The 26750-nt window shown below is 46.3% G+C and overlaps 2 protein-coding genes across 2 annotated transcripts in view; one reads left to right on the forward strand and one right to left on the reverse strand.

Moving 5' to 3' along the window:
- The window catches only part of LOC135401631 (synaptotagmin 1-like), a 64274-nt gene extending 59448 nt beyond the window's left edge, over positions 1-4826 (reverse strand). Inside the window, exon 1 of the mRNA XM_064634138.1 lies at positions 4808-4826. The gene's annotated coding sequence lies outside the window, so the exon portion shown is untranslated. The remainder of the gene's footprint in view (positions 1-4807) is intronic.
- The window catches only part of LOC135401630 (phosphatidylinositol phosphatase PTPRQ-like), a 41462-nt gene continuing 16758 nt past the window's right edge, over positions 2047-26750 (forward strand). The window contains exons 1-9 of the mRNA XM_064634134.1: positions 2047-2323; positions 12505-13492; positions 16170-16451; positions 17634-17912; positions 18497-18793; positions 21087-21392; positions 23390-23695; positions 25178-25483; positions 26334-26621. Coding sequence (XP_064490204.1) covers positions 2213-2323; positions 12505-13492; positions 16170-16451; positions 17634-17912; positions 18497-18793; positions 21087-21392; positions 23390-23695; positions 25178-25483; positions 26334-26621 — 3163 coding nt within the window. The 5' untranslated portion in view covers positions 2047-2212. The remainder of the gene's footprint in view (positions 2324-12504; positions 13493-16169; positions 16452-17633; positions 17913-18496; positions 18794-21086; positions 21393-23389; positions 23696-25177; positions 25484-26333; positions 26622-26750) is intronic.

Genomic DNA, 26750 nt, shown 5'->3' on the forward strand with positions numbered 1-26750 from the left:
GTCAAATTAATGATAATTGACAGGGATATTCAGGAGCTATCCCATCGGGAAAAATAGCCGAACATCATGCTCTACGGAGGTTGCACAGAATAGCTCACGATGATTTTTTCAGCGCAATCTTTGTCAGTCCGACGAAAGGAGGTTGGAAACCCAGCCCTCCCCGACATCGCAGAAAGAGATAAGACAGGCACGGCTTATCACGTCCGACTTTCGCTGGGATAATGCTTTCCTTCTCCCAATTTTAGGAACTGTTACTTTTTCTACTATCACTCTGTGGGCTGGCTTCGGAACCTCCTTTCGTCGCACTGAGAGCGATTGCGCTCAAAAAGTCATCGCGCGCTATGGTCCGGTGCACCGAAAAGCATGATATTCGGCAATTTTTTTCCAATGGGATAGCTCGTGAATATCACTGTGAATTATCGTGAATTTGAGTGAATTCGGCACGCTCTTCATATTGGTGGGGTAAAAAAGTGACCTTTATTTGGCAAATTTCTGAGTTCAGTTAGCAAATATTTACATAATTAAACTTGGAGTACATGACATTCACATTAGGAGGTGGCAAAAACCTCATAAGAACAAATGCTGTTGACCGCATGATTCTAAGTGGCGTAGTTTTTTTTATTATAATTCAATCACACGTTTTCTGGGACACCCTGTATACCGTTTTCGAGCCGGTCTCACAGCCAGCACAAGCCAGAGAGGAAGAAAGGGATACCAGGGAGGAAGCTTTCCTTCTATCTGGCTTGTGCGGTAAACTGTCCCGCCCCCCAGTCTAGACGGCGCTGCGCTTTCAACATGGCGGCGTCCACGAGAAAACAGTGTGTATAGATAGAGACCTATACGTGAGAGCCAGGTTAAGGGTTAGTTACGGTATTGATCGCTAGAAGCGCAACTTCACATCATTGGGTGAGAGGAAATGGCATGTACATCACCATCATAAGGGGGGGATATGTTTATTGAAAAAAAAAGAAAGGGAGGGAAAGTTAGTCAGGCGTAGGCCGACTTGCTATTCCTTCAAAAAAAAAAAAAAAAGAAAGGAAAGAAAAAACACACACACCATAAGGCTAATGTCATTCGTGCTTGCTATCCACGGCTCCGCCCTTCTTCGTGATCATTGCCTACGGTCACGTGATAACAAAAACTACACTATAAAAACAGAACTTCACCGCATAGCACGTAGTGCTCCAACCATTGCAAAGTATGACAGGTTTATCGCTTCTGATTCGACGAGAGAGGGGGCGTACGCCTTTTTGTGGCAATTATCATATATCCAAATTGCCACAAAAAGGCGTACGCCCACCTCTCTCTTCGAATCACAAGCGATAACCATATCATTCGCGGCAATGGTTGGCGCACAGCGTGCTATGCGGTGAACTTCTATTCTTAGAGTGTGGGGTCAACTAGCACCAAATCTTTGACGAAGCGACGGCGCTACAGGAGCTTTGCGTATATGCAGTACACTCTTAAAAATGAACTTCATCGCATAGCACGCTCCTAGCCAACCATTATCTCGAATGATACCGTTATCTGCCCTGATTTGTTGAAAACGGAAGGCGTACGCCTTTTTTGGGACAATTATGAACAGCATAAGTGTCACAAAAAAGGCGTACGCCTCCCGTTTTCAACAAATCAGGGCAGATAACGGTATCATTCGAGATAATGGTTGGCTAGGAGCGTGCTATGCGGTGAAGTTCATTTTTAAGAGTGTAGTAGGTCGTGGCTGTACATTTCAAAATGCTGAGCAGGAAAAACAGTACAGAACGACAAACGTCACCCATACCAACTGGCACGAAATGGGTAGAGCACCCTCGTATGATACTGCGTCGTCTCATACTTCATTCACGGCAAGGTGTTTTTCTGAAACAGTTCTTGCCATTTAAGTCGGAAGAAAGTCTGTTTTGACGAGCAAAATATGCGGGAAAATAACGTCGTTTGGATGTCGTGCAAAACATGAAACTCAAGACGGAACGCTGTCGACGGAAACGGTGACGGAAGCAACAGCTATATAATCACACTTCCGGTTTCTCCGTGGGTTCCTCGTCTCGACACAATAGCGGCGCTCCGCGGCTACCGACGGCGATTATTTGCTTATCTCGTGGCCACCGCTTCGGATATCGAGGCAGCCTTATCGGAGGAAAAAATACCAGCCGAAGTACGGCGGCCACTACTCTTGTCCACAACGAGGCTCCTGCTGCTAGAAAGCAGCCATGTTATGACGTCATCTTTTAACCGAGAGTCTGGTAGCATGGTGGTGTCTTCGCTCGGATTTGTTGTTGTTCTCGTCGTTGTCTTGTGCGTCGAAGGCTATGAGGATCAAAGATCGGTGAGTGTCGCAATCTTCTCCTGACCTTTGGAGGCGAAGCCGATCAGGCTTCGACGACGGAGGCGCGAGGCTGTGCCTGCCACACGTGACTCGTGGGTGATATTTGTGATATATGGATTCAAAATTATGAGGTTATATACCCGAAAGGAACGAGAAGTCTTCGGGTCAGAGCGAAGGGAATGTGTTCGTTTGAGAGAGATGCCGAAAAGTACTAGAGGTTCACGAATGTCAGTCGCTATTTTGTATATCGTGTACTATAGTTCAATTATGTGCTTACGTTTGAAAAAAAAAAAGAAAGAAGACTTTTCGATATTCTCCTCTTCTATTAAAAAACAAATAAAAAACAAAAACACGTCCTATAGTCTTTCATATTTCGTACATCTACACTCAAGTACTTCCAAATTCCTTCTGTGTTCTATAAAGTAGATCAAAGAGTGATATTAAACGGTAGGAGCAACTTATTTATTTACACATGGTAACAAGACCTTCGTGCACGAGACTGCACTCCTTCAGGTTACAAAAATGTGAACATGGTACAGGAACATATATACAGTTGACGAAGGAGTTTTCGTATGAGAGGGTAACAAAGTGATGGAAAGGATGTAAATACAGGTGCAAATGAAAAGAACATAAATACATCCTTTCCATCACCTTGTTACCCTCTCATACGAAAACTCCTTCGTCAACTGTATATATATGTTCCTGTGCCATGTTCATATTTTTGTAACCTGAAGAAGTGCAGTCTCGTGCACGAAAGTCTTGTTACCATGTGTAAATAAACAAGTTGCTCCTACCGTTTAATATCACTTTTTGATCTGCTCATCACCGGCAACTTGACATCGCCTATTTTTCTGTCGTCGTATCTTCTATAAAGTAGTCAGAACGAAATTCAAATCGTGAGGAGCATCTAGTTTCGATGACAAGCTTTCGTACAGAATCCGCACTTCATCAGGGTCATCTTCATCCCAATTAATGTTGATGTTGGCGAAAAAAAAATAATAGGGAGAGACTAGGGATGTATACTCCCCCTCCCCCCCCAAAAAAAAGGGGGAGAAATGAAAAAGAAAAACCCGCCACTTTCACGATAACTATCGTCCAAAGGCCAAATCATTGGATTAACGTAGCGCACAATGAATCACGTGTTTCTTTCTTCATTTTTTCTTTTTTCTTTATTCACATCACATCACATCACATGGTTCTAATATACTGACTCCAGCGTTCAGCTCTGAATAAATGTCACATGCGCTGACAAGGCAGCATCCAATTAAGTGCAGATTCTGCACGAAAGCTTATCATTAAAACTATAGATGCTCCTAACCGTTTCAATTTTATTCTGACTACCTCCTTCGTGGGCTCCACGGCGTTTTTATATTTTTTGTCTATTTATATATTCTATAAACTTCGATTTCACCCCTATTCTAAGTCCTTTCCGCTGACTGAGCTCACAACATTGACAGTTTCAAATTCGATTTCCTTTTGTTATTTTAATTGTCATTTTCGTTGCCCGTTGCATTGACCAAATGAAGGTACTTATTCTTCGAATAATTAAAGTTGAATCTATTTCCTTATCGCACCACTTCGTATGCAACCTGTTAGGGTTGACCAGTAATTAATTAATTGTTGGGAGAGGGTTTGATCTCGTAAGCTGTCATCCGAGAGCAGCAGCGACGCTTGTGGGCGAAATAAATCCAACTCAAAAATGTAGCGGAACATCTCGATACAAGACACGACAGATATGGTTATCGTACTCGGAAGAAAGTTGCAGAGACCGCCACCATTCAGGTCTGGCTTTTTTTTTTTAGACAATTACTCGATTTTGCGTGAACCCCCACATAACAACTGCAAGGCAAAATCAATCAAAATAAATAAAAACATCGAAGCTTTCTACATTTTGACGTGAAAGGCTTTGTGTGTGTGTGACGGATAGATGAGAATGATGGCTATTGATATGTAGTAAATGTGTGTGGTTTAATAAGATATTTCACCAATGCTCAGCGAGCCAACCCTGAAATCTAACGGCCTAGTCGGTCCATGTGAACTATATTGAGAGCAAAGCAAGATGTGTTTTCTGCTTAACCTACCATGTACGCCTGGGCCCCTTTTTCCCCAATCTTGTAAAGAAAGACGCGTCTGAGAGTACGTCCAGTCCGGGTTAAGAAACTCACATGATGTCCATTTTGGCTAGGGCGACTCTGCCAGTACCTGAACAGGCAAGTTGTTTGTATCGAAAGAGCGCCACAAGTTGTAGTGATCTGTCAACACTCGGGTGCGTTTCGTTTTTTTTTTTTTTTCAATTACTCCCTTTTGGGAGGGGGGGGGGATGTTGAATAGAGTGAAAGAAAAAAAGAAAGAAAAAAAACGCTTTGGATTCTCTATTGTACACCCACACAACAACTGTGCCAAAAAAGTGACGCACAACTTCATTAGAATAGTGAATGGAAAGTACGGCGTAAAAACAATTATAGCGGGAAACATATGACGCACTTTTGTTACTCACTGCCTGTGAAGCACAGAAGCAAGATGCGTCTTCACGAGTTCGGGTCTGGCTTCGAACTGTCCTTTATTTACGAAGAGAAACCGCTGTGCAGAGGGAAAGAGAGCTGTAACTTTATATACATATGTGCACAATACACGGTGTTACAGTGTGGAGCGGGAATATGGGATCGCCGCCCTGAAACGGTCGGCCACAAATCCATAAATCGTCCAGTGCTGTCACTGTGACTTCCATCCGTCCATGGCGCATTCTCGGTGCACCGGTAACACGAGAGCGAAAATGGATTCAGATACGGCGAGTCAAAGGTCGTTCTACGAGGATTAGTGAATATAGAATTGATACGGGAATAGCAAGGAAATGAGCGGAAACATACATCGAGAACAACCCGCAAGTTCGGATAGGAATTTGAAATAGCAGCCTATAGGATCAGGGGCGGGACCTTCGGTTTGGGGGAGGGGGGGGGGGCGGTTTCTTTGTCGGAGCCCGTAGTGGGGGAAGGGAGAGAGGGAAATCTAATGTATAAACTGACGTTTTGGGGGCGATCTCCCCCCCTCCCCTCCCTCTAGATCCGCCACTGCCTATACACTCTTAAAAATGAACTTCACCGTATAGCATGCTCCTAGCCAACCATCAACTCGAATGATATCGCTATGTGCCCTGATTTGTTCAAAACGGTATGCGTACGCCTTTTTTGTGACACTTATGCTGTTCATAATTGTCACAAAAATGGCGTACGCCCCCCGTTTTCAGCAAATCAGGGCAGATAATGATATCATTAGAGATGAAGGTTGGCTAGGAGCGTGCTATGCGGTGAAGTTCATTTTTTAAGAGTGTAGGACTGGTCGTTACTTTTTAACACCTTTGGTAATTTGTTATATATTTTTTTAATTATTATTACGTATTCGTTTTGATATATTGGCAAACCGCGATATGCTCACGCGCTGTGATCCGGAACTTGCTAACTATGAGACTGACGACGAGGCACACACAATTCCTCAGTATCAGGGCTTCGATTATGGATGTCCGTCATCACAAACTCGCCTCAGCTTCCTTGCAATCTTGTTTGCTAACTATGTCTTCAGCAAAGTGTAAGTAATACCCCAACCACACGACAAACTTAATGCATTAAACAGAATGGCATTTACTTCACCCCCTAACCAACCATCATCTCGAATGACATCCTTCACTCCCCTGATTTGTTGAAAACAGGAGGCGTACGCCTTTTTGTGACAATTATTTAGAATATAGTTGTAACTGAAAAGGCGTACGCCACCCTGTTTTCAACAAATCGGGGGAGAGAAGGATGTCGTTCGAGATGATGGTTGGTTAGGAGGTAAAGTAAAAGCCATTCCGTTTAATGCATTAAGTTTGCCGTATGGCTACACACTTAGTTGGCAACATGTCCCTGAGCTTGAGACAAAAAGACAAAACACAAAAACGAACAGCTAGCACGAGACGGGGCTGTTCTTTATTTGTCTTTCGTTCTTCCCCTATAAGCTCAGGCAGGTGTTGCCAACGTTAAGTATACACCATCAGCTCGCTTGCATTTTACTTCCATATTCAACTGTGTGAGCACCTTGCGAAGGTGTATACACCCATCTAATGTGCATCAGGCCTCAGAAATTTAAACGAACAACTAATAATAAAAAAAAGAAAAGAATAAATGTAGAATAACACACAACCCAATGATGGGATGTCAAAAACTTGCTGTTCGATATAGCTGCCGTCGGATTGCAGAGAAACAAAAGATGGTTAGTTTCACGTGAAAAAAAAAAACAAAAAAAACGAAAACAAACAAAAGAAAACAACAACAACAAAGCACTACAGACGCGAACCGGTGGATGGGGTTAGTATGCGTCCTGGGCCGACTTCAGGATAGGCGCGCCGACGACCACCTATACGAATATGTTCACACTTTTACACTATAGTTCATATGCAGCGAAGCAATAACGTCCCTGTCCTCTCTCTCAAAACAGTAAACTTTCGGCGCTCCGCGTTTGAATTTATGATACGTCTCATCAGCCCCTAAATTAATTGATTTGCGCTCGAAATATCGAGACAAAATTTGTCCATGCCGTGCCTACCTCTATAACGTCTAAGGATTTTTTGATGATACGTATATTGCTCGTGCGGTATATATAGCGAGAACGATATCTTCGGAAGATGGCGAAAATGATTGATTGATTGATTGATTGATTTTTAAAAGAAAAAAATGGAGGTGTTAGTCTCGAGCCACTCGGGACTGGCTACTCCAGGACGCGTCATTAGGAAAAAAAAAAAGGAAATTACACAAAACTCGACGCTTTGCAACGGAATGGAAACAGAATAAATGAGAACATCACCACCTAGCTTGGCACCAAAAGCGAAATCTCAATGCACAAAAACAAAGAGCGAAAATAATGCTACACCCATTCGTATTCTTTTAGCTTCTTTCCTTTCATTAGCAAGCATGCAGCACGCAGTTGTAAGCTTTAGGGAGCAACTGGCATAGTGAGGGTAGACATCCATTTTTTCCTTCCTCCAATACTACATTACTAGTATACTATGCTGAAAATGTTCTGCGTAACGTCACCCCTAACCAAATGCCTATATCGCGTACTCTCGCATATAAAATTTCCGCGACGCGCACACGTACGGCATCCCAAGCACAAAGTTTAATCGCGGCATTCTGCTTACCTTCCGCGTTAAATGTCTTATCGATGTAATCCGTCACGCAGAATATTCGCCCTCTAAGATCGTGTTACATGTTCGCACGTTTTCGCTTCAACACTGCCCCATCAAAATGAACCACAAAAAGAAGCAAGAAAAGTCGCAACAAAGGCTTAAACTCGGGACGGCATAAGTATAGACGGGATACAACCAGGTTTAGTTTTATGCGTTTTTTTGGGGGGGTGGGGTGGGGGGGGGGGGCATACGCACGAGATTTTGTCCATCACGTTGAATGTCTTTGTCATCATCGTTGATTCTTGTTGTTGTTGTTGTTGTCGATACATTTTGAATGTGATTGGTGAGTTCGTGGTTTAACTATACTTCATCACAGTTTAATGTAAATATTGTTAAGGCAGAAACACACACACATACATTGGATGATGATGATGATGAGGCGGTGCAAAACGGATGAGGGGAAGTACCGTACTGTGCATAGTTGACCAGTGAAATTTCGTGAATCGGGAGCTGGTAAAGCAAATATTGAGGGTGAACCTCGCAGTGGTATCCGTGTGTGTGATGTGAAGCAGCGAAAGCAGGTGAAAGAATTGATACGAAGCGATCGTTGCATCACCCAACAAAGCGCAATCGCCATCCACCTAGGCATATATCCAAAGAACCAGTCATTACTGAGCCGATAATTTTGCAAAGTGTACTGGGGTAGCCAGTTCGACTTCGTCGAAACTAACATCTCCATTTTTTTTCTTTATTCACATCACATCACATCACAATTTTGCAACACGCTAGAGCTCAGGCGCACACACTGCGCGCTACGGCAGATACTCTTGCGAAGTTGAGGTTCGAACCCATACCGCGCCCTCCAGCACATGACTGGATTTTCGCCTCTTTCCGAATTTAAAGAGCGTCCATTCATTTCGCCACGGATGATGAAGTGGAGAGACGCAGTGATGTCGTGAATAAAGAAAATATCGCAGGAATTCTTCATTGACGAGAAGAGAACACACCGTTGTGAGAAATGTCCAGCTGTTAATGGTGACCACCACTCCAAAGCTGGCGATTAGCTTATTATTTTTCTGGAAGCGTTATCGTGAAACATTCTCCTAAAACATCCTACGAAAATGTATACTTTGTACCCCTTTTTGTTTCATTCGAATATATATCTTTTCGTTCGGGATCTTACATGCGACTGTGCATTGGAGTTGGAGTGAGTTGGACGGACTAAAAATAATGTGCATTACTTAAAATGCATTACATTTACTTTACTTTTAGTACGCGGCTGGTTGTGAGAGTTTCCGATACTGACAAATGACGCCACAGGTAAAACAGCGTTTCTGGCTGCTGATTCACAACCATCACTCCAGATAAGAAAAAAAAAATCAACAAAAGGAAACGGCGTAGTTCTTTATCCATCTCCAATTGTGTGGAAGTGATATTGCAACTTTTCCGAATTCCATTGCAATGACTGCCAACCTATTTGACATAGATAACGTGAGCGGTTATCTACTATAACTATCTAACACCCCATTCATTCATCATCTCAAAATAAAGTTATTGTTGCTATCTACTATATGGCCCTCTTAGGTTGAATATCAAGCCGCGTCATGCCCAGCAAACGGAATATTCCCGGGACGCTAATAAATGTGCAACTCGTATTTTGTAACACAGAGACAAGCGACCATCCGGAAACCCATCCGCATCCGGAAACTCATCTATGAGAGCGATACCACTGTGTTCAGCATCGGCCTACAATCCACTCGGCTATTTTTTTTATTTCGCCCGAAAAGAGCTTAGATATTAGATAAACGAATTTTCAAGATCTGGGCGCTGCTTTCGCGGCCGCAGAAGCTCCGACGGTGTGACGTCACTTCCTAAGCGGAGGAGTGAGGGCGCGTCGTTCAGAGGAGGAAAGGCGCCGTCCAGAAGCCCTGTAACTCTATAGGCACCGTGCGCATGGTCAGAGGGAGGTGTGATCGCTTGATCGACAGCGACACCCGTGGTGATTTCATGCGTGACGGCCTGGTACTGACGCGCCGTATCAACGCCTTCGCGTGTCGGGTTTTGGTGCGTATACGGTTGCGCGTTCCAAATTTTCTTTGTCGGTTTTTGTCCTTTTAACCAGTGGGAACACTTCTGTGGAAGTGGTGGGAAGAAAAGGCACTTCCCCCGCAGTGCATAACACGTAAAATGTCTCCGGAAAAAATTTTTCGAAGGTGGACAGATAACTGCGTAGCTTGCATAGACAACTGTCTTGTATTTGTTTGAAGCTAATCTCTCATTCGGGATTAAAGGAAGTAAGAACTCCTATCTGCATGTATTTAGTTACGGGTTTAATAGATGTAATATTGTTCTTCTACGCTTCGTAATTCTACTTACAATTTATTGTTCAATTCTTCACCTTCATAACTTGTGCAGCGTTAAGACAAAAACGCAATCTCTTTCGTATTCGGGCGAGTAGACGCACCGCCGTCCAGATACCTCTATCCATCGTTACGTCATCTGAAGAATTGTAGCACCCAATCAGAAGCCAACGCGGAGGTACACATAACGTTCTGCTTTACCCTCTTCAAGATGGGGGGGGAATGGGGGGGGGGGTGTCAACCTTAATAATAACACTGGAAAAAATTCGGTCTGTTTTTCCCAGCGCGATAACAGCGCCACCCTTGGGGTACTGGGGGAGTGTGTTAAATGGACAAAATCCTTGCGCTAAGCTGACAAAATAATTTTGTTCATTTAAGATTTCCTCATAACCCCAAGGGTTGCTGTAATCGCGCTTAAGAACAAGGCCACTTTTTTTTTTTTTTCAGCGTTATTATTAAGGTTGACCGGGGCTGTACCAGGCGTTTACGCCGCGTTTGCCCTCGACGGGGCGCTGGCATCGAAAGAAAACTCTAGTGCACGGTGGAGATGCCCGCACGGCCGCCACATTCCGTTGCTCAAGGTATAGCGCCTGCCTTGGTTCTTAGTGAGTGTTTTCCAGAGAGCGAATTCCGGCATACTCTCAACATCCGGCGTCTGCTCGTGTCACGTATTCCATCGAATAGCAGTTAAACGACGCCACTACATCGCGTGGAATTTTCGATACCGTGGTCAGTGGTCCAAGAGGAACAAAATGACACCATAGTTTCGAAATCGAATGGAACGACCATCCCTTTAAAGCCGGTTTCACGTGTTTGTCGTTCGTTTGCTTCAAAAAATGTAAAGGCAATCGAGTTCCGTAGATTGCAATGCTCGCCCCTCAGAGCCGTAGCGACGGGGGTGCGAGAAGGGCAACCCCCCCCCCCCCCCCGGGCGCACTTGCCAGAGAGGGCGCCGAACGGCAAGCCCTGGCATGTTGGTTGGACAGTATAAAGTAGGAATGAAGAAAATTTGAATTTACGGTCTCGGCAGTGTAAATGGGCGTTTTCGTTTCTTTGTTTACGAGGCTCCTGAAGGCAGTGGGGGAGGGGCCCTGGGCGGCTCTGGGCCCCCCCTCCTCATTTTTTTCTTTGCTCCGTTAAAAACACGGCCGAGAAAAAGACGTTAGTGTGCAACCGCCCTAAGAAGTACTATACCAAGTGCGAGCCTTATCAACGAGAGTGTGTGTCACTCGCAGTGATGAGTGACATGTGAGTGACTCGGAATCACGCAAGGAAGTCGTACAGCATGCCCAGAGAGGAAGGATGTTGTGAAGACGAAGGGTCTGCCTGTCTAGACTAGCCATACACGTCGCTCGGATGAGGAAATACTAGGGCAGGGAATGTCCATCAACTCATTCGCAGCTTTGTCTCTGCGTCGAGGACCTTCACGAAGCACAGCGGAGCTCCTTGGACGACACTTTAAGTAAAAAAAGTGCGGTGGAGGCAGGTCCGACGAGAGAAGTTCCCGTGTCCCGGGGACGAGACCTATACCCGGGCCCCTCCTCACGTCTCCATAACGTATAGTCTATCGGCCATATTCTTAAACGGCCCTCGACTCAACTCGCCGCCTCGACTCCAGTGTGCGGAGGAAAGAAGCGATCGTCCACTTAACGATCCTTTGAGCTTCAAGGGAACACCGGCGCTACCGGGTGGTACTCCACGAACGCACGAAAGATTCCCTCCTTTCAGGGCCCGTTCCGAGTCAAGGTCGAGTCGAGGACCGTTTAAGAATACGGCCCTAAGTATCTCGTTTTTATGGTTACGTGTGTCTGTGTGTCTATCAAGTCGCAGTAAACCGCATGTATCGGCTTAGTCCCTGGTGCCAGCAACCGCCGGACCCTTGGTCGTGCGGGCCCCTGAAGAGACCAGGCCCCGGGGCTCCATCCCCAGCTGACGCTCCACCCCTCTCGCCAGCCCTCGGTTGAAGTAAAGGTTGAAGCAAAAGCCATAGGTCAGAATATGTTCGGTAGGAGACCAGCCTCTGTTGGAAGTATTCCGACCTAAAAGCCTTTTGCTTCCCTTTTCTGATATTGGAGGCTGTCACGGAGACAGACTATCGGCCGTATTCTTAAACGGCCCTCGACTCAACTCGCCGCCTCGACTCCAGTGTGCGAAGGAAAGAAGCGATCGTCCACTTAAGGATCCTTTGAGCTTCAAGGGAACACCGGCGCTACCGGGTGGTACTCCACGAACGCACGAAAGATTCCCTCCTTTCAGGGCCCGTTCCGAGTCAAGGCCGAGTCGAGGACCGTTTAAGAATACGGCCCTATATCTCTATTCCAGTCGGTGTTGGGCTGCACGTACTGCTACAGCCTATACGCATTGCATCGGATGTGGACGCGTGTTCCTCTGTTTCTGTGTAGCCATTGTGAGAGCACCAGGGCTCGGGGTACGACTGATATTGATGACGTGGGCTTTCCTATAGGATAGAAAGAAGCTGGGAAAGGAAGCATCTGGCCTGAAGGAGAGGGTTTGGGCAGATCCGTGCCGTTTGTCGTGATGTACACATCTCGCGTGACTGCGTTCCAACAGGGGCAGCCGTGACTTTGAGCTAGAGTTTTTCCTTTTTTTGTGTGTGTGTGTAGGGTTTCTTACTTAATGACTTCTGTTTTTGTTCCAAACAGACGGAGGCGTCTCCTACGCTCAAATCTTCAAAGTGCAGAATTTCAACGAATGGTGACCGTGAGCTCATCGCAACAACGGTGGGCGTTGACCAGTGCCTATGCGTTACGGACAAGGACTCGTGTGACCCGCGGACGAAATGTGCTGCGAATCAAACGCTAGGAGTGTACCCTTCCGCAACTACCATCACGGTGTGTCTTGCGGGTACCGCGTCGACTACCGAAAGTTCGACAGCGCCTACAAGTTCTACGCCTGCGCCTATTCCTGCCCAACGTTCCTTGACCAATATAGCGGCAACAGAAAATCCCGTGGCCGCTTCTACATCTGACGCTACGACACTTCAACGTCGAAAGAATACAGTTGCAAACTTGTCTCCTGATGGAACTACGCAATATCAAACTTCCAAAGATGAAATTGGAGATATGGTTACGCTAGAGGGCACTACGAAATCTGGCGATGATGTTACGGAAGGGTCGACAGTACTTGTGGTAGAAAGCACACTTGGAAGTACAGGTCATCCCACATCAGTTACAGAAGCTCCTGGTGAAGAGGCCACAACTTCCTCCCTCCTCGACGATACCACATTGCAAAGTACGACGACTTCACGAAATTCCGAAGGTGGCAGAAGCAAAGAGCGCCATCGAACTAAGAGGGGAACAGGAGGAGGAAAGGCGCAGAGAAATAAAAGGGAAGCGACCATCACAAGTGGAGCCAGGACTACTACACCTGATGACGTTTCAGCTAACCCTAGTTCTGTGCATGGCGACCCGACCACCACGCCCGTGAGCTTGACTAGTGTTACCCCTACATCAGCTCCAGCTAAAACGACAAACCAGGGAGCTAAAAGTGGGACGTTCACAGTGAAAGATGTTACTGATCCTGGACGTATGCCCACGTCGATGACCACCGATATGTCACTACTTCCAAGAACGGATGTGACCGCGACTGCTGGTTCGGATGTGACTACTAAGAGCTGTTGGAGCCTGAGTGGTAAGATCTGTAATTCAACCTTCCCCCCCCCCCCTTCCGTATACGAGAAAGTACTTTAGGTTCTCCTTGTTAAAAGTGCGCGCTACGTGCACTAAGGGGGGACACTGTGGTCATGTGTTCCCCTACCGTAGCTGTAGTGTTAAAGTACCTTTTTTTTAAATGTCAAGCAGAAAATAAATGCGCAATAGAACCGTGACATCCCCCACCCCCTCTCCCGTAGTTACCTTTTTTTTTTGTACCAAAACGAACCCTCGTAATTGGAACTCAGCCAGGAGAACGGTCGAGGTGCGTGAGCCGAGGGGGGGGATATGTTTAATGCAAAGTAAGAAGGAAAGGGAAAGGTTAGCCACGGTGTGAGCCGAGTTGCCGTAGACGCTGTGCAAGTGCGTCTCTGCGCATGAGAGGAGGCTGTGAGAGGGAAGAGGGAGGGCGACGCCGTAGCCAATGGGGCTTCCCGAGTGGAGTAACTGGGAGAGGAGATATGCGCAGAACGCTCGGTTACTTGCATCCCAGCATGCATCCTAGTCAGAGAGGCGGGTGAACAGGATGCTGCGTAACAATTAAGCGGAGTTTCGGGTTTCCGGACTTATCCGAAATACACACCCGGGTGAAATTTAAGGCGATTCGGAACTATCAAAAAGACGTTACTTTTGAGGGTTCCAGTAACAGAGAGCCCAGCAAGAAAAGCCACTCCCTGATGACGGGGTTCGTTTCCTTTTGCGCCGTTTTTGCTTCGCCTGTCCCGACTCGGTCGGATCATTTTTTAAGATAAATCTTTCAATCAATCACTCAATCTAGGTGCTTCTAGCCAAGTCATGGAGATCATTACCAGGATGCCTAGCGCAGTGTTAAGTGAAAGGTTGCTGCAGAGTAGATTTGGGTCGAGAGATCCACCTTTCCTTGTGGTGGACCTCTCTACCCAAGCCCACTCTGCAACAACTTTTCACTTAACAATGCAAAGGACACCCGTGTAATGATCTCCATGACTTGGCTAGAGGCACCTAGATTGATTGATTGATTGATTGATTGAAAGATAACAACGGAGATTTACTGAAAACGGTGTGTGTGGTGGGGGGAGGGGGGAGCTACGCCATTTTCGTGGCATTACGCGGTTCATATAATTGCCACACAAATGGCGTACGCCCCCTTTTTCATCAAATCAAAGAAGAGAACATTGTCATTCGAGACGATGGTTGACTATAGGAGCGTGGTATGTGGTGAAGCTTTGTGTTTCGGGTGTACCACGTCGCATTGCATTCGCCATACACTGTCAAAACGGAACTTCACCACCTAGCACGTTGCTACACTCTTAAAAATGATGGTGGTGGTGGTGGTGGTGATGATAGTTGGGACACAGAATGATATCACTCGGAATTATGGTTGGCTACACTCTTAAAAATGAACTTCACCACATAGCACGCTTCTAGCCAACCATAATCCCGAACGACAACGTTCTCGGCCCTGATTTGTTGAAAACGAGAGGCGGAGCCTATTTTGTGCCCATTATGTACGGCACAAAATAGGCTCCGCCTCTCATTTTCAACAAATCGGGGGGGAGAACGTTATCGTTCGGGATGTTGGTTGGCTAGAAGCGTGCTATGCGGTGAAGTTCATTTTTAAGAGTGTAGCCAACCATAATTCCGAGTGATATCATTCTGTGTCCCAATTTGTTGGAAGTGATAAGAGGCGCCTATCTGGCACATATTATGCATGTGCCAGAAAAGCTCCACACTCTGTCGATCAGGACACAGAATGGTGGTTGGCTAGGAGCGTGCTATGTGGTCAAGCTCTATTGTAATCGGTATCGGTCATCCTGCCTATGGATCACTTTGAAGTCCTCAACTCCCCTCTCCCACTTTCTTCTTTTCTTTGGCTATAGTCGTGACGACGCCCACTTGAGTGCGGCCAACAATGGCAAGCTACCTCGCCCCCCCCCCCTCTATTGTAACAGTGTACAATTCTGCGAGGAAACCTAGACATTAGATGCGGTTACATGAACCCGAAAAAAACGGTTACAGTTCACTTACCGCACCCCCTCACGTCAATCTTCTCTAGAAGATTGGTTGACACGAATTGATGGAAGAGGATTTGCTGTGATAAACAAACTCGACAAGTTTCTGTCGCGTTCATGTAACCGTGGCTATGGGAGTCTCTGCATGGGCTATTCCAACGGGCTACCCAATATAGTGACTCCATACTCGACATGAGAGCATTTGAGGCCGCTTCGGCCACTTCTCAAGTTTACCGGAAAAATGTCCAGCACCTAAGATTTTTCTTTCCTTTTTCTGCGAATCATGCTTTCCCTTCTTCCTCAAAGTGCTCGAGGGAGCACAGGCAGATTGTCTTATTGAAAAGACAGATAGTTGTCGCAACGCAGATAGTACATGATGGTACGTAAGTGAAAGCTGCCTCGCGAATATGTCAAGGAATATCCGGATTGCGTGAAGTTTAGGTCGCCAAATGACGTCACGTTACACAAATGTCGCTGCCTGCAAGCTCTGCCGCCACATAATAGTAAGCGCTTCTGCAGTGCGGCTTCTAAGTATTTTTGTCAGTACGTTGTTTCAGAACCGTCGCTTTTTCTCCGCATTTGAACTCGGGTGTAAAAGAATCGACGACGGAAGTGACTTGGGGACTATCGCGCAGTATTCTTGAGCAGGTTTTGCTTTCATCACAGTACCGGATCCTCCAGAAGAGCCCGCTTTGCAGCAGTCAGGCAACAACTCAATTTTGGTGCGTTGGAACTGGCCCCGTAACCAGACTAACCTCTGGATGATCCTCACATGGAATGGCAGCAACGAAGACTACACTAACGATTCATCTTACAAGATCCACTTGCAGCAGCCATGGAGAAAGTGCAATCTCACTTTAGGCCTGTGCATTCAGAGAGAGGACGACCCATGCGCGAGCTTCATCTGCGGTGTCAAACGTGTTATTTCCATCTATGCCGTACCTGAAGGTGAGTAGGGCTCACACCCTAAAATTGAAGGAAAGTGATGGAATACGGAACATCGTCACCTCCTTCGAGGTAGTCCTCCGTTCATGCAAAAGACAAACGGGGTGGTGGGATCGCAATCTACCGTCTCCTGGAATAAATATCACACGTACGATATCAAGTAACTCTTCGATATATCATGAGGAACTCCCCATAAAAACGTTAAACGTTAAGCTCACTATCCTGTTTTCTGTTTCACAAATGACATACTCCTTGACGAACTACCATCAAACTGGTAAGGAAATGTTAGGGGAAGTGCTTCAGGACGAGATATTTCGGACAGAGACTGTTCTTCTTGTGGGATGATGTCGTAAGGGTTCATGGGTATTGTAGGTCATCAGCCCGGTGTACAGGAAAAATCTATCGAGTCTTTTACGACAGAGGTGAACAAACTGCGTCCGTAGGACGCTTTTTGGATGAATGCAATAAAGTTCGTATCTTTGTAACCGGCTCGTGCTGTAAAAAATGAATTATTTTCATAATCGTCTTCCGCACCCCAACAAAGCGCCTTACTCTGTATTCGCACGAGCGACATTCCCCTAGCGGAAGATGCGAAAAACGTCATAGCTTTCTGCTGTCACGTGAGCGCGAGTGCTCAACGTCGTGTCTTCACGTACACTGCTAACCGTGGGGAATATCCTGCGACGCAACTACAAGATATTCCGTAGCAGACGACAGGAAAAGACGCTGGACGGCGTCGTCTGCTAAGTGTCGTCTGCTAAATGCGCAGTACGCCAATCCCGATATCCCGCAGCGTGTGAATGCTCAACATAACACGGGACGGAACTTCGACTCTGTGAGACAGTGTTTTCGCCTTTTCTTCCACTAGAATATTCCGTGAGGATATCGCTCGTGTGAATACACGGTTACAGACGCAGTTTGTTCACCTCTGTCGTCGAAGACTGGATGGATTTTTCCTATCCACCGAGCTGGTGACCTACACAACACCCCTTAACACGTCATCCCTAACCCTTTAAATACCAGACCAACGACGAGTTCGGTGCCCAGAAGAACAGCCTCGGCTGGAAATATCGCCGGTTCTCACACTCATGCACTTCCCATACCATCAAACTGGTGCATAATGGCTAGAGTTGCTTATGTACCATAAAAATGTAAATCATCATCATAAGCCTTCTTCAAATGTAGCGCCAGGACAACTGGAATCCCTGAATCAGAGTTCGGCCACAAATTCTACTGTGGTCTTGACGTGGAACCTTCCTGAGCTGCTCTACCCTGAACTACAATATCGAGTGGAGCTCTATTGGATCAATGGAAACGGATCTACAAACGAGACCATATACGAAGTTGGCCCATTCCTTCCCGGTAGCGAGAACAACGTTGAAGCGAGGCTTTGCGTCAGCGACGACGAATGGGAAGCAATCTGTGGCCCTGCAGTCAACATAACCGTCCACACGCTTCCAGGAGGTATGGTCACACATAATGTTATAAACGCTTCATTACAAGGCCGGAGTAACCTGGCCTTGTCTTTTGATTTGTTCTTCAATGAACCGGTAAGATTGCGACTGTGATCATGAGTTCTAGTAAACGAACAGAAATCTGACTATTGTGACAGAGTATAAGAAAACTACGTGGCATTAGTGTTATTAGTGGCAAAACACGTGTGGCAAGAACACATTAGTGGCAAAAACACGTGGCATTAGTGTTATTAGTGGCAAAACACGTGCGGCAAGAACACATTAGTGGCAAAAACACGTGGCATTAGTGGGGGGGGGGTATGTTTAATAGAATGAAAAGAAAGAGAGAAAAAAGAAAATGTCAGCCAGGCTAATGCCGGCTTGCTATTCCAAAAAAGAAAGAAACTCAAAATAAACAAAAGAAAAAAGAAAGGAAAGGAAAAACAGTGATACAGGCATCCAAATGCTGGTGTCGGCTGTCCAGTTCAAGCCTGCCAGGAACGGAGTAGCCAGTTCTGACCCCGTCAGAACTAACATGTCTATCTTTTTTTTTTTGTCTTGTATATGTGTAATATTACGCTTGTAACATTGCAGCACCAAGTGCTGTCGAGGACTTAAAGGCCCTGACGGTGGGCAGCGAGTACATCGAAACAGAGTGGTCAGCGCCCTCGGAAGCCAACGGTCCACTCGACTTCTATCTGGTCGTCTGGGAAGAGAATGCCAGTGTAAAGATTGATGTCCAAGGGAAACCCAGGGTCAATTGCAACATCACGGAACTACAACCATGGACGAACTACAGCATACACGTGACCGCATGTAACAATCTGCCTGCAGAGAATGAAGACGTGTGCGGAGAACTGAGCACGCTTAACGTCCAGACGGACGCAGCTGGTAAGATTTTTCGTCTTGCGCTATAATGTCAACGTTGACTGTTCGGGTTAATTTGAATCTCGTAGAGCACTGTGCAGGGTCTAGCGGTTCAAAGTCCCCGCCGAGAAACCCGAAATGTCTCATCAGTAGTTTCCCCAGAAATCCACCTCTTGGGGATACCGAGATTCCAGGGGAGGAGGAGGGGGATATATCTCACTAAAACATTCATTAGGGCCTGTTGGTACAATTCCTTGACGATAAAAGGCAGATGCCTAAACACACGTCTAAGGGAGCACCGCAACAACAAAAACAGTGCACAAGGGAATCTCTTTTTGCATTCCAGAGATTGTGGATGCAACGGAATGTATAGCAGAACAACAGTAAAGGGGGAGAGAGAGATTTGGGAATTCCTGCTGATTGGTGAAGGTGGTGAAACATGTGTTAAAATGCCACTCCAGACTCAGAAAACAGCAATTATTTTATTTAGTTCATGAAAAGAAGGCGCCTCTAGGATTCCTATACGCGAAATTTCAATCCTGTTTACGAACGCTATGCATTTCTGTCAATTTTTGAAGATCTGCTGAGCCTCCAGAAGTTTCGATGTCGCAACGAGCGAGTGACGTAATCATAAGCCCACAAACTGCAATGATGTCACGTTCTGGAGAGTGCACTCGTCTCATAACAACGACTCCGGCGTCCGAGGAGAGTCACGTAATGGAGAAGTCACGTGAGGCTGATCGAAAGAGGGGAAAATGGGAGAGATGTCTTCTCCCTCCTTTGTGTTTTCTCCAAGGTCGGAGCGGATGGATGGTATGTCACGTGGGGCTCCGCTACGGGAGTGCAAAAAGTGAGCCCCCCCCCCCGGAAGACTTGAAGGGCAACAACGTTGCCAGATGAGAGCCGGGCGCTCCGTCGGAGCATAACATGACGTCCACAGTTCTCAAAAATAAAAATTACATTTCTCTAGCTTTCGCGTCACGTAGAGCCAAAATATTTTGCAGGAATGTAAAGTGAGACAAGGAGATTTCAATAACGTAACTTTGGTAGGTTTCTGAAGACACGAGATTTAGTCCGTAGCGGCACTTTAGCACTGGAGGCGTACGCCTTTTTGCGGCACTTATGCTGTTCATAATTGTCACAGAAAAGGCGTACGCCTCTCGTTTTCAACAAATCAGGGCAGATAACGATATCATTTGTCGCAATGTTTGGCGTAGAACGTGCTATGCGGTGAAGTTCATTTTTAAGAGTGCAGGATACAACGGAGCACAGTTTGGGCAAGAGAGACAACTGAGTGCAAAACGAGAAAAATATTGAGCAACGTCAATTGGCTTCACACTTTTAAAAATGAACTTCACCACATAGCACGCTCCTAGCCATCCATCATGCCGAATGACAACGTTCTCGCCCCTGATTTGTTGAAAACGGGAGGCGGAGCCTATTGTGTGCCGTGCATAATGAGCACAAAATAGGCTCCGCCTCAACAAATCTAGGGCGAGAACGTTGTCGTTCGTGATGATGGTTGGCTAGGAGCGTGCTATGTCCCGCGCTATGCCCCTCGACAAGAATAGCGTGGTTAAGCAACTTGTACCACGCAACTGTGTCTTTAGGGGGGTTTGAACCCGCAACCCTGTGATCCTAAAGAGGACACCTTCCCAACGGACACACAGAGGTCGTTCACTCGCCGGTTTCGCGTGCACGCCGCGTCCGACGTCCGGGATAGAACAACCGCTGGCGACACGAACTTCCTGAATTCAGTCGATCTGAGCGCGACCAGAGTAGGACAGGACAGGACGCAGGTTCCGTCTTAGCTTTTTGCAGTTCTGTCCCATACGGCGTCCTGGATGGACTTTTTTTGGCGATTATATATGCTGTTCCATATCTCTGATGTCCGGTTAGGGGCCCCTGATCTACAATGACGCATCAGCTGTTCGATCGCAAAGCCTCGTTGACGTACCATTAAGTTCTCCTGTGGGACCACTAAGCTCACCTGATGGGCAGTTAGATACCCTTTATTGGGCCGTCAGGAGCCCTGTGGTACCACCAGGTCTGGGGCCATTTGGCCCACCTGACGGGCTGTGGGACAACATTTGTCGGACAGCCCCGTTGGACCACTAGGAGTTGTTAACGTGCCGACAAGTTGCTTTGATAGTCCATCAACATATTCTAATGGACCATTAGAATTTCTGATGGAGTCTTGATGGATTTTTTGATCGGGCGCGTATATTTGCAGCTCGGTATAGCCTGGTTTCGTTGATCGCCAATTTTATTACAAGTTCGTTGCACACATTCATGCGCAAGTCGTCTCATTTTTCAGCACCAAGTTCCGTGTCAGCGTTGAACGTCACTTCAACGGGATCCACGTTCGTCGATGTCGAGTGGGACGAGCCGATGGTTAAGAACGGTCCAGTCTCTTTCTACTTGATCAAATGGGCGAGGTTCACCTACGACGACAGCGAGGAAGTGAAGGTGGACGGTGGCTACAGCTCCACCACGTACAACATATCTCGTCTGAAGCCCTGGTTGATGTACACTATCAGTGTCAAGGCATGCAACGAGGACTTTGACAAAAATGTGTTGTGTGGCGAAGAGGAGTTTCTGGACGTGAAGACCGCAGTTGATGGTGAGTGAGTTTCCATCGCACATATCTCGGAAAGCGATGGGGTGGGAAAGAGTGAAAGCGCCTGATTTATAAGGAGGCAACGGCAAGCTGCTTCGACCCCCCCCCCCTTCTTATAAGGAGGCGGTGTACTTTCCCTACGAACTAGTTTGTAGGTGATCCGCGATACATAAGAACATCACCGTGTTATGTGGTGAAGTTTTGTTTTGAGAGTGCCTACACTTTTCAAAAGTGGTGGTGGTGGTGGTGGTGGTGGTGAACGAGCTCGCCGTTGGCGACTTCACAGAGGTGGGCAAAGTCACGACTGACGCCCTGCATTATATAAACTAACTGAAATACACCCTTATGGGTGCAAATGGCTTGTCCTATAACTCACACCACTTTTTACACAGTATGGCCCGGAACACCCTTTTTAGAGGGTGTATTCCTTGTTAAACACCATTTGAAAGGGTGCTTTTCTTAGAAAATGCCTTCTTTTGCACCCTTTAAGCACCCTTTTAGGAGGGTGTAAGATTGTTAAACGCCTTCCTAAAAGGCTGTATAAAGGGTGCAAAAGACGGCATTTTTCAAGGAAAAGCACCCTTTCAAAGGGTGTTTTACACAGAATACACCCTCTCAAAAGGGTGTTACACACCATACGGTGTAAAAAGGGGTGTGAGTTATAGGACAAGCCATTTACACCCATAAGGGTGCTTTTCAGTTTGCAGAGATGGGGGAATGTGCGTCCTGGGCCGACTTAAATCCGCCCCTGAAAACAAGCTATTTGTAGCCAAAAAAATAATAATAAACAAGGTGACACAATATGAAATGCACAAAATCTCAAGTGCAAAAATCAAATGATAAAAGAAAGTTCATAAATGTAAAAAAACAACAACAACAACAACAACAACAACAACAAAGCATTTGTAGCCGAGAAACAAACTGTCAAAACAAAACACGGTTTATGTCATATGAAGAAAACGGTCCCTAACGGCCTGTTTGAACTTCCCGGGGTTTGAAGTGGAGCGTAATTGAAGTGGCAGCTCGTTCCACAGTTGCCCACCGAAGGAAAAAAAAAATAGAGAAGAAGCCGTAGTTGGTACGACTAGTAGGATATTGTATAGAGTGTACATTGCATGCCTAAGTGGGTAAGAGGTGTCGTAGTTCTGTACGGGCATTTGGTGCCTATTAGAAGGCGAGTAGAATAAGTTGCGCATGATGCTTGCTAGTTTACATCTGAGAAGTTTATATAGATGTTGAGTATCCGCATGTAGGGGAACGCAAAAGAAACAGAGTCACGAGGCCCCAACGAGAAGATTAGCCGAAGTGCCCGCTTCCGTGCTAGGAGCAACGGATGCAAGTTACTGGAATATGTGAGCCCGTATACCTCGAGGGCGTATAGGCAAGATGAGAATGAATGAGGGCATAGTATACAACACGCAAGATATGAATGGGAACCAGGTTTTTGATACGAGCAAGGGCGTAGAGTCCTGGAGTAATTTTGCCTCTAACAGAGTCAATGTGTGGCTGCCAATTAAGGGTTTCTTGCAGAGTGACTCCCAAAAAACGAACACATGAGGAGCGGGTTAGAGCTTGGTTTCCAAGAAAGAGGACGTCATTTGGTAGGGTGAGGATTTTCTGAGGAGGACGGAACACGACATAAGTCGACTTTCGAACATTGGCGACTAATCTATTACTGAGCAGCCAGGTATGAAGTTTTTGTAGCGCTGCAGTAATGACGGAACGTCGACATCTTCACCAAATATATTGATATCGTCGGCAAATCGTATTGATATCGTCGTCAGCGTCGGCATGTTCTTCCCCTTTTCCTCTCTTCCTTTCCTTTTCTTCGCTTTCCTCTTTTTCTTCCCTCATTTACCTTTTTTTTTGGAATAGCAAGCCGACCTCCGTCTCGCTGACATTTCCTTTCTTTTTTTTCTTAATAAACATATTCCACACCCCATTTTGATTACTATTTCGTCGTACATATTCACACGCAAGTCGATGGTCTCATTTTTCAGCACCAAGTTCCGTGACAGCGTTGAACGTCACTTCAACGGGATCCACATTCATCGATATCATGTGGGAGGAGCCGACAGATGAGAACGGTCCCATCACTTTCTACTTGATCAAATGGGCGAGGTTGACCTCCGACGTCAGCAAGGAAGTGAAGGTGACCGGTGGCAAAAGATACACCACGTACAACATATCTCGCTTGGAGCCCTGGTCAAACTACACTATCAGTGTCAAGGCATGCAACGAGGACTTGGACAAGAATGTGTTTTGTGGCGACGAGGAGTCGCTGACCGTGGCGACCGCAGTTGGTGGTAAGCGAGTTTCCATCGCAGAAATCTGTGTGGGAGAGAGTGAAAGCACCGGATTTATAAGGAGGCGCGGTGTCCTTTCCCCGCAAACAAGTTTGAAGCCGCTCTGACAGATACACTCTAAAAGCAAGCAGAACTTGACCGCATAGCACGTTGTGCGCCAACCGTTGCCACGAATGATAGGGTTATCGCTTCCGATTCGAAGGGAGAGGTGGGCGTACGCCTTTTTGTGGCAATTTGGATATATGAAAATTGCCACAAAAAGGCGTACGCCCCCTCTCTCTTGTGAAAAATAGAGTCTGAGAAAAATAGAGCCTGTGTAAAATAGAGTCATACATCACTCTTAAAAATGAACTTCACCACATAGCACGGTCCTAGCCAACCATCATTCCGAGCGACAAGGTTCTCGGCCCTGATTCGCTGAAAACGGGAGGCGGAGCCTATTTTGCGCCATTATGCACGGCACAGAATACGCTCCGCCTCCCGGTTTCAACAAATAAGGGGCGAGAACGTTGTCATTCGGGATGATGGTTGGCTACATTCTTAAAAATGAACTTCACCGCATAGCACGCTCCTAGCCAACTATAATCTCGAATGATATCGTTATCTGCCCTGATTTGTTGAAAACGGGGGCGTACGCCTTTTTTGTGACACTTATGCTGTTCATAATTGTCACAAAAAAGGCGTACGCCTCCCGTTTTCAACAAATCAGAGACGATAACGATATCATACAAGATAATGGTTGGCTAGGAGCGTGCTATGCGGTGAAGTTCATTTTTAAGAGTGTAGGAGCGTGCTACGTGGTGAAGTTCATTTTTAAGAGTGTTCTTGTGGCAATGTTCATATATTCAAATTGCCACAATACGCCCCGCGTCTCTCACCGAATCAGAAGCGATAACCCTATCGTTCGTGCAGTCTTGGGTAGTAACTAAGTTACTTTTAACTTGTAACTGTAACTAGTTACTTTTGGGGTTAACTAGTTACAGTAACTAGTTACATTTCCAGAAAAGTAGCTTTCAACTGTAACTAGTTACTATTTCTGTGAATGTAACTGCAAAATGTAACTAGTTACTCGAATAAATGTCGATCATTTTTTACGTACGTACACATGTCGTATTTTTCCCTGTGGGAGAGCCCCATATTGACTTCTGGTAAGTGCAATAATACTTTTATCGCACTTAATAACATACATTTATTTACATTTACTTAACAATTGTATCACCCTCTAATTGTCATTTCATAAAAAGTAACTGTAATGTAACTAAGTTACTTTCTCTCAGTCACTGTAACTGTAACTAGTTACTTCACCAAGAAAGTAACTATAACTGTAACTCAGTTACTTTTTAGAAGTAATTTTCCCAAGACTGTATTCGTGACAATGGTTGTCTCACAGCGTGCTATGCGGAAAAGTTCTGTTTTTAGAGTCCATGTTTATTACCGTTCGTTGTACATACTCACACGCAAGGTAATGGTCTCATTTTTCAGCACCAAGTTCCGTGCCAGCGTTGACCGTCACTTCAACGGGATCCACATTCATGGATGTCATGTGGGACGAGCCGACGGTTAAGCACGGTCCCGTCTCTTTCTACTTGATCAAATGGGCGAGGTCGACCTCCGACGACAGCAGGGCAGTGGAAGTGGCCGGTGGCGACAGCCCCACCACGTACAACATATCTCGTCTGAAGCCCTGGTCCAACTACACTATCAGTGTCAAGGCATGCAACGAAGACTTAGACGAGAATGTGCTGTGTGGAGAAGACGCGTCTGTGACTGTGGCGACCGCAGCTGGTGGTAAGTGGGAAAGCCGCCTTGTGAGTTTCAATCGCAGACGTCGTAAACAGATAGGCTTTAGAGAGAGAGAGTGAAAGCACCGGATTCACATCACCACCAGCAGCGGTAGAGCCCCGGCCCTGGCGATGAAATTCCCCGTTCATCATCTCGAAATAAAGTTAACGTGGTTGCTGTTGTTAAAGCACAAGCCGCTCCGATATGTATATCAACGTTACAGTTGCAACGCTACACTTTAAAAACAGCACTTCACCGCATAGCACGCCGTGTGCCAACCGTTGCGAAGAATGATAGGGTTATCGCTTCTGATTCGAAGAGAGACAGGGGCGTACGCCTTTTTGTGGCAATTTCATATATCCAAATTGCCACAAAAAGGCGTACGCCCACCTCTCTCTTTCAATCAGTAGCGATAACCCTATCGTTAGTGGCAATAGTTGGCTCACAACGTGCTATGCGGTGTAGTTCTCTTTTTTGAAGTGTACGTACTGCCAGTGCCGGTGATGGGGTGGGGGTGAGGGACTCGAGAATGGAGCCCTGGGTCTCGGGCGTCTCTGGGGCCCGCCTGTACCAAGGCCCGACGGTTGCTAGCACCAGGAGACGTGAGGAGAAGGGCCCGAGATACTCATTCAGAATAATCCGCGGGGCACGTAATTTCTCTCGTCGGCCCTGGGTACTGCAGCAGAAATTAGCGGGGTTAGTTGAGATAACGACGACATGGCTTGCTCTACGAGATTATCTACAAATCGAGATCATCGACAAAACTGGCCCAATGATAGTGGTATGCGCTCCTCCAACAAACTATGACCTTTTCTTTCACTTTACCAATGAACTAACTGATGGCTATTCCCCTTAGCTCCAAGCGCACCGAGAAACCTTCGTCTGACGAACATCCTTGACACCAGCATGACAATCGCGTGGGAGCGACCCGGTCAGGCCAACGGCCCCTTGGACGGCTACGAGGTCTCCTCTAGTATTGACGGCAGTAGTCTGTCGTTTTCAAACAGTACGGACACGTCCGCAACTCTGACACATCTGAAGCCCTACACGACGTACAAGGTTGTAGTGCGTGCGTTCAACGTTCAAGACGGCAAGCGACTCCTGGGAACGTCTTCATCGTTAAATGGAACAACGCAAATTGGAAGTGAGCAATTTTTTTTTCAATAATTTTTTGTTATAGATTTGCGCAGGCTCCGGCTGCCTAGAGCGTAGGTGTATTACAAAGTTTAAAAATGAGAAAACATTATGCAGTGTTTGTCCATCGGCGTGCTAT

Source organism: Ornithodoros turicata, chromosome 7, assembly GCF_037126465.1.
Source record: "Ornithodoros turicata isolate Travis chromosome 7, ASM3712646v1, whole genome shotgun sequence".
NCBI lineage: Eukaryota > Metazoa > Arthropoda > Arachnida > Ixodida > Argasidae > Ornithodoros > Ornithodoros turicata.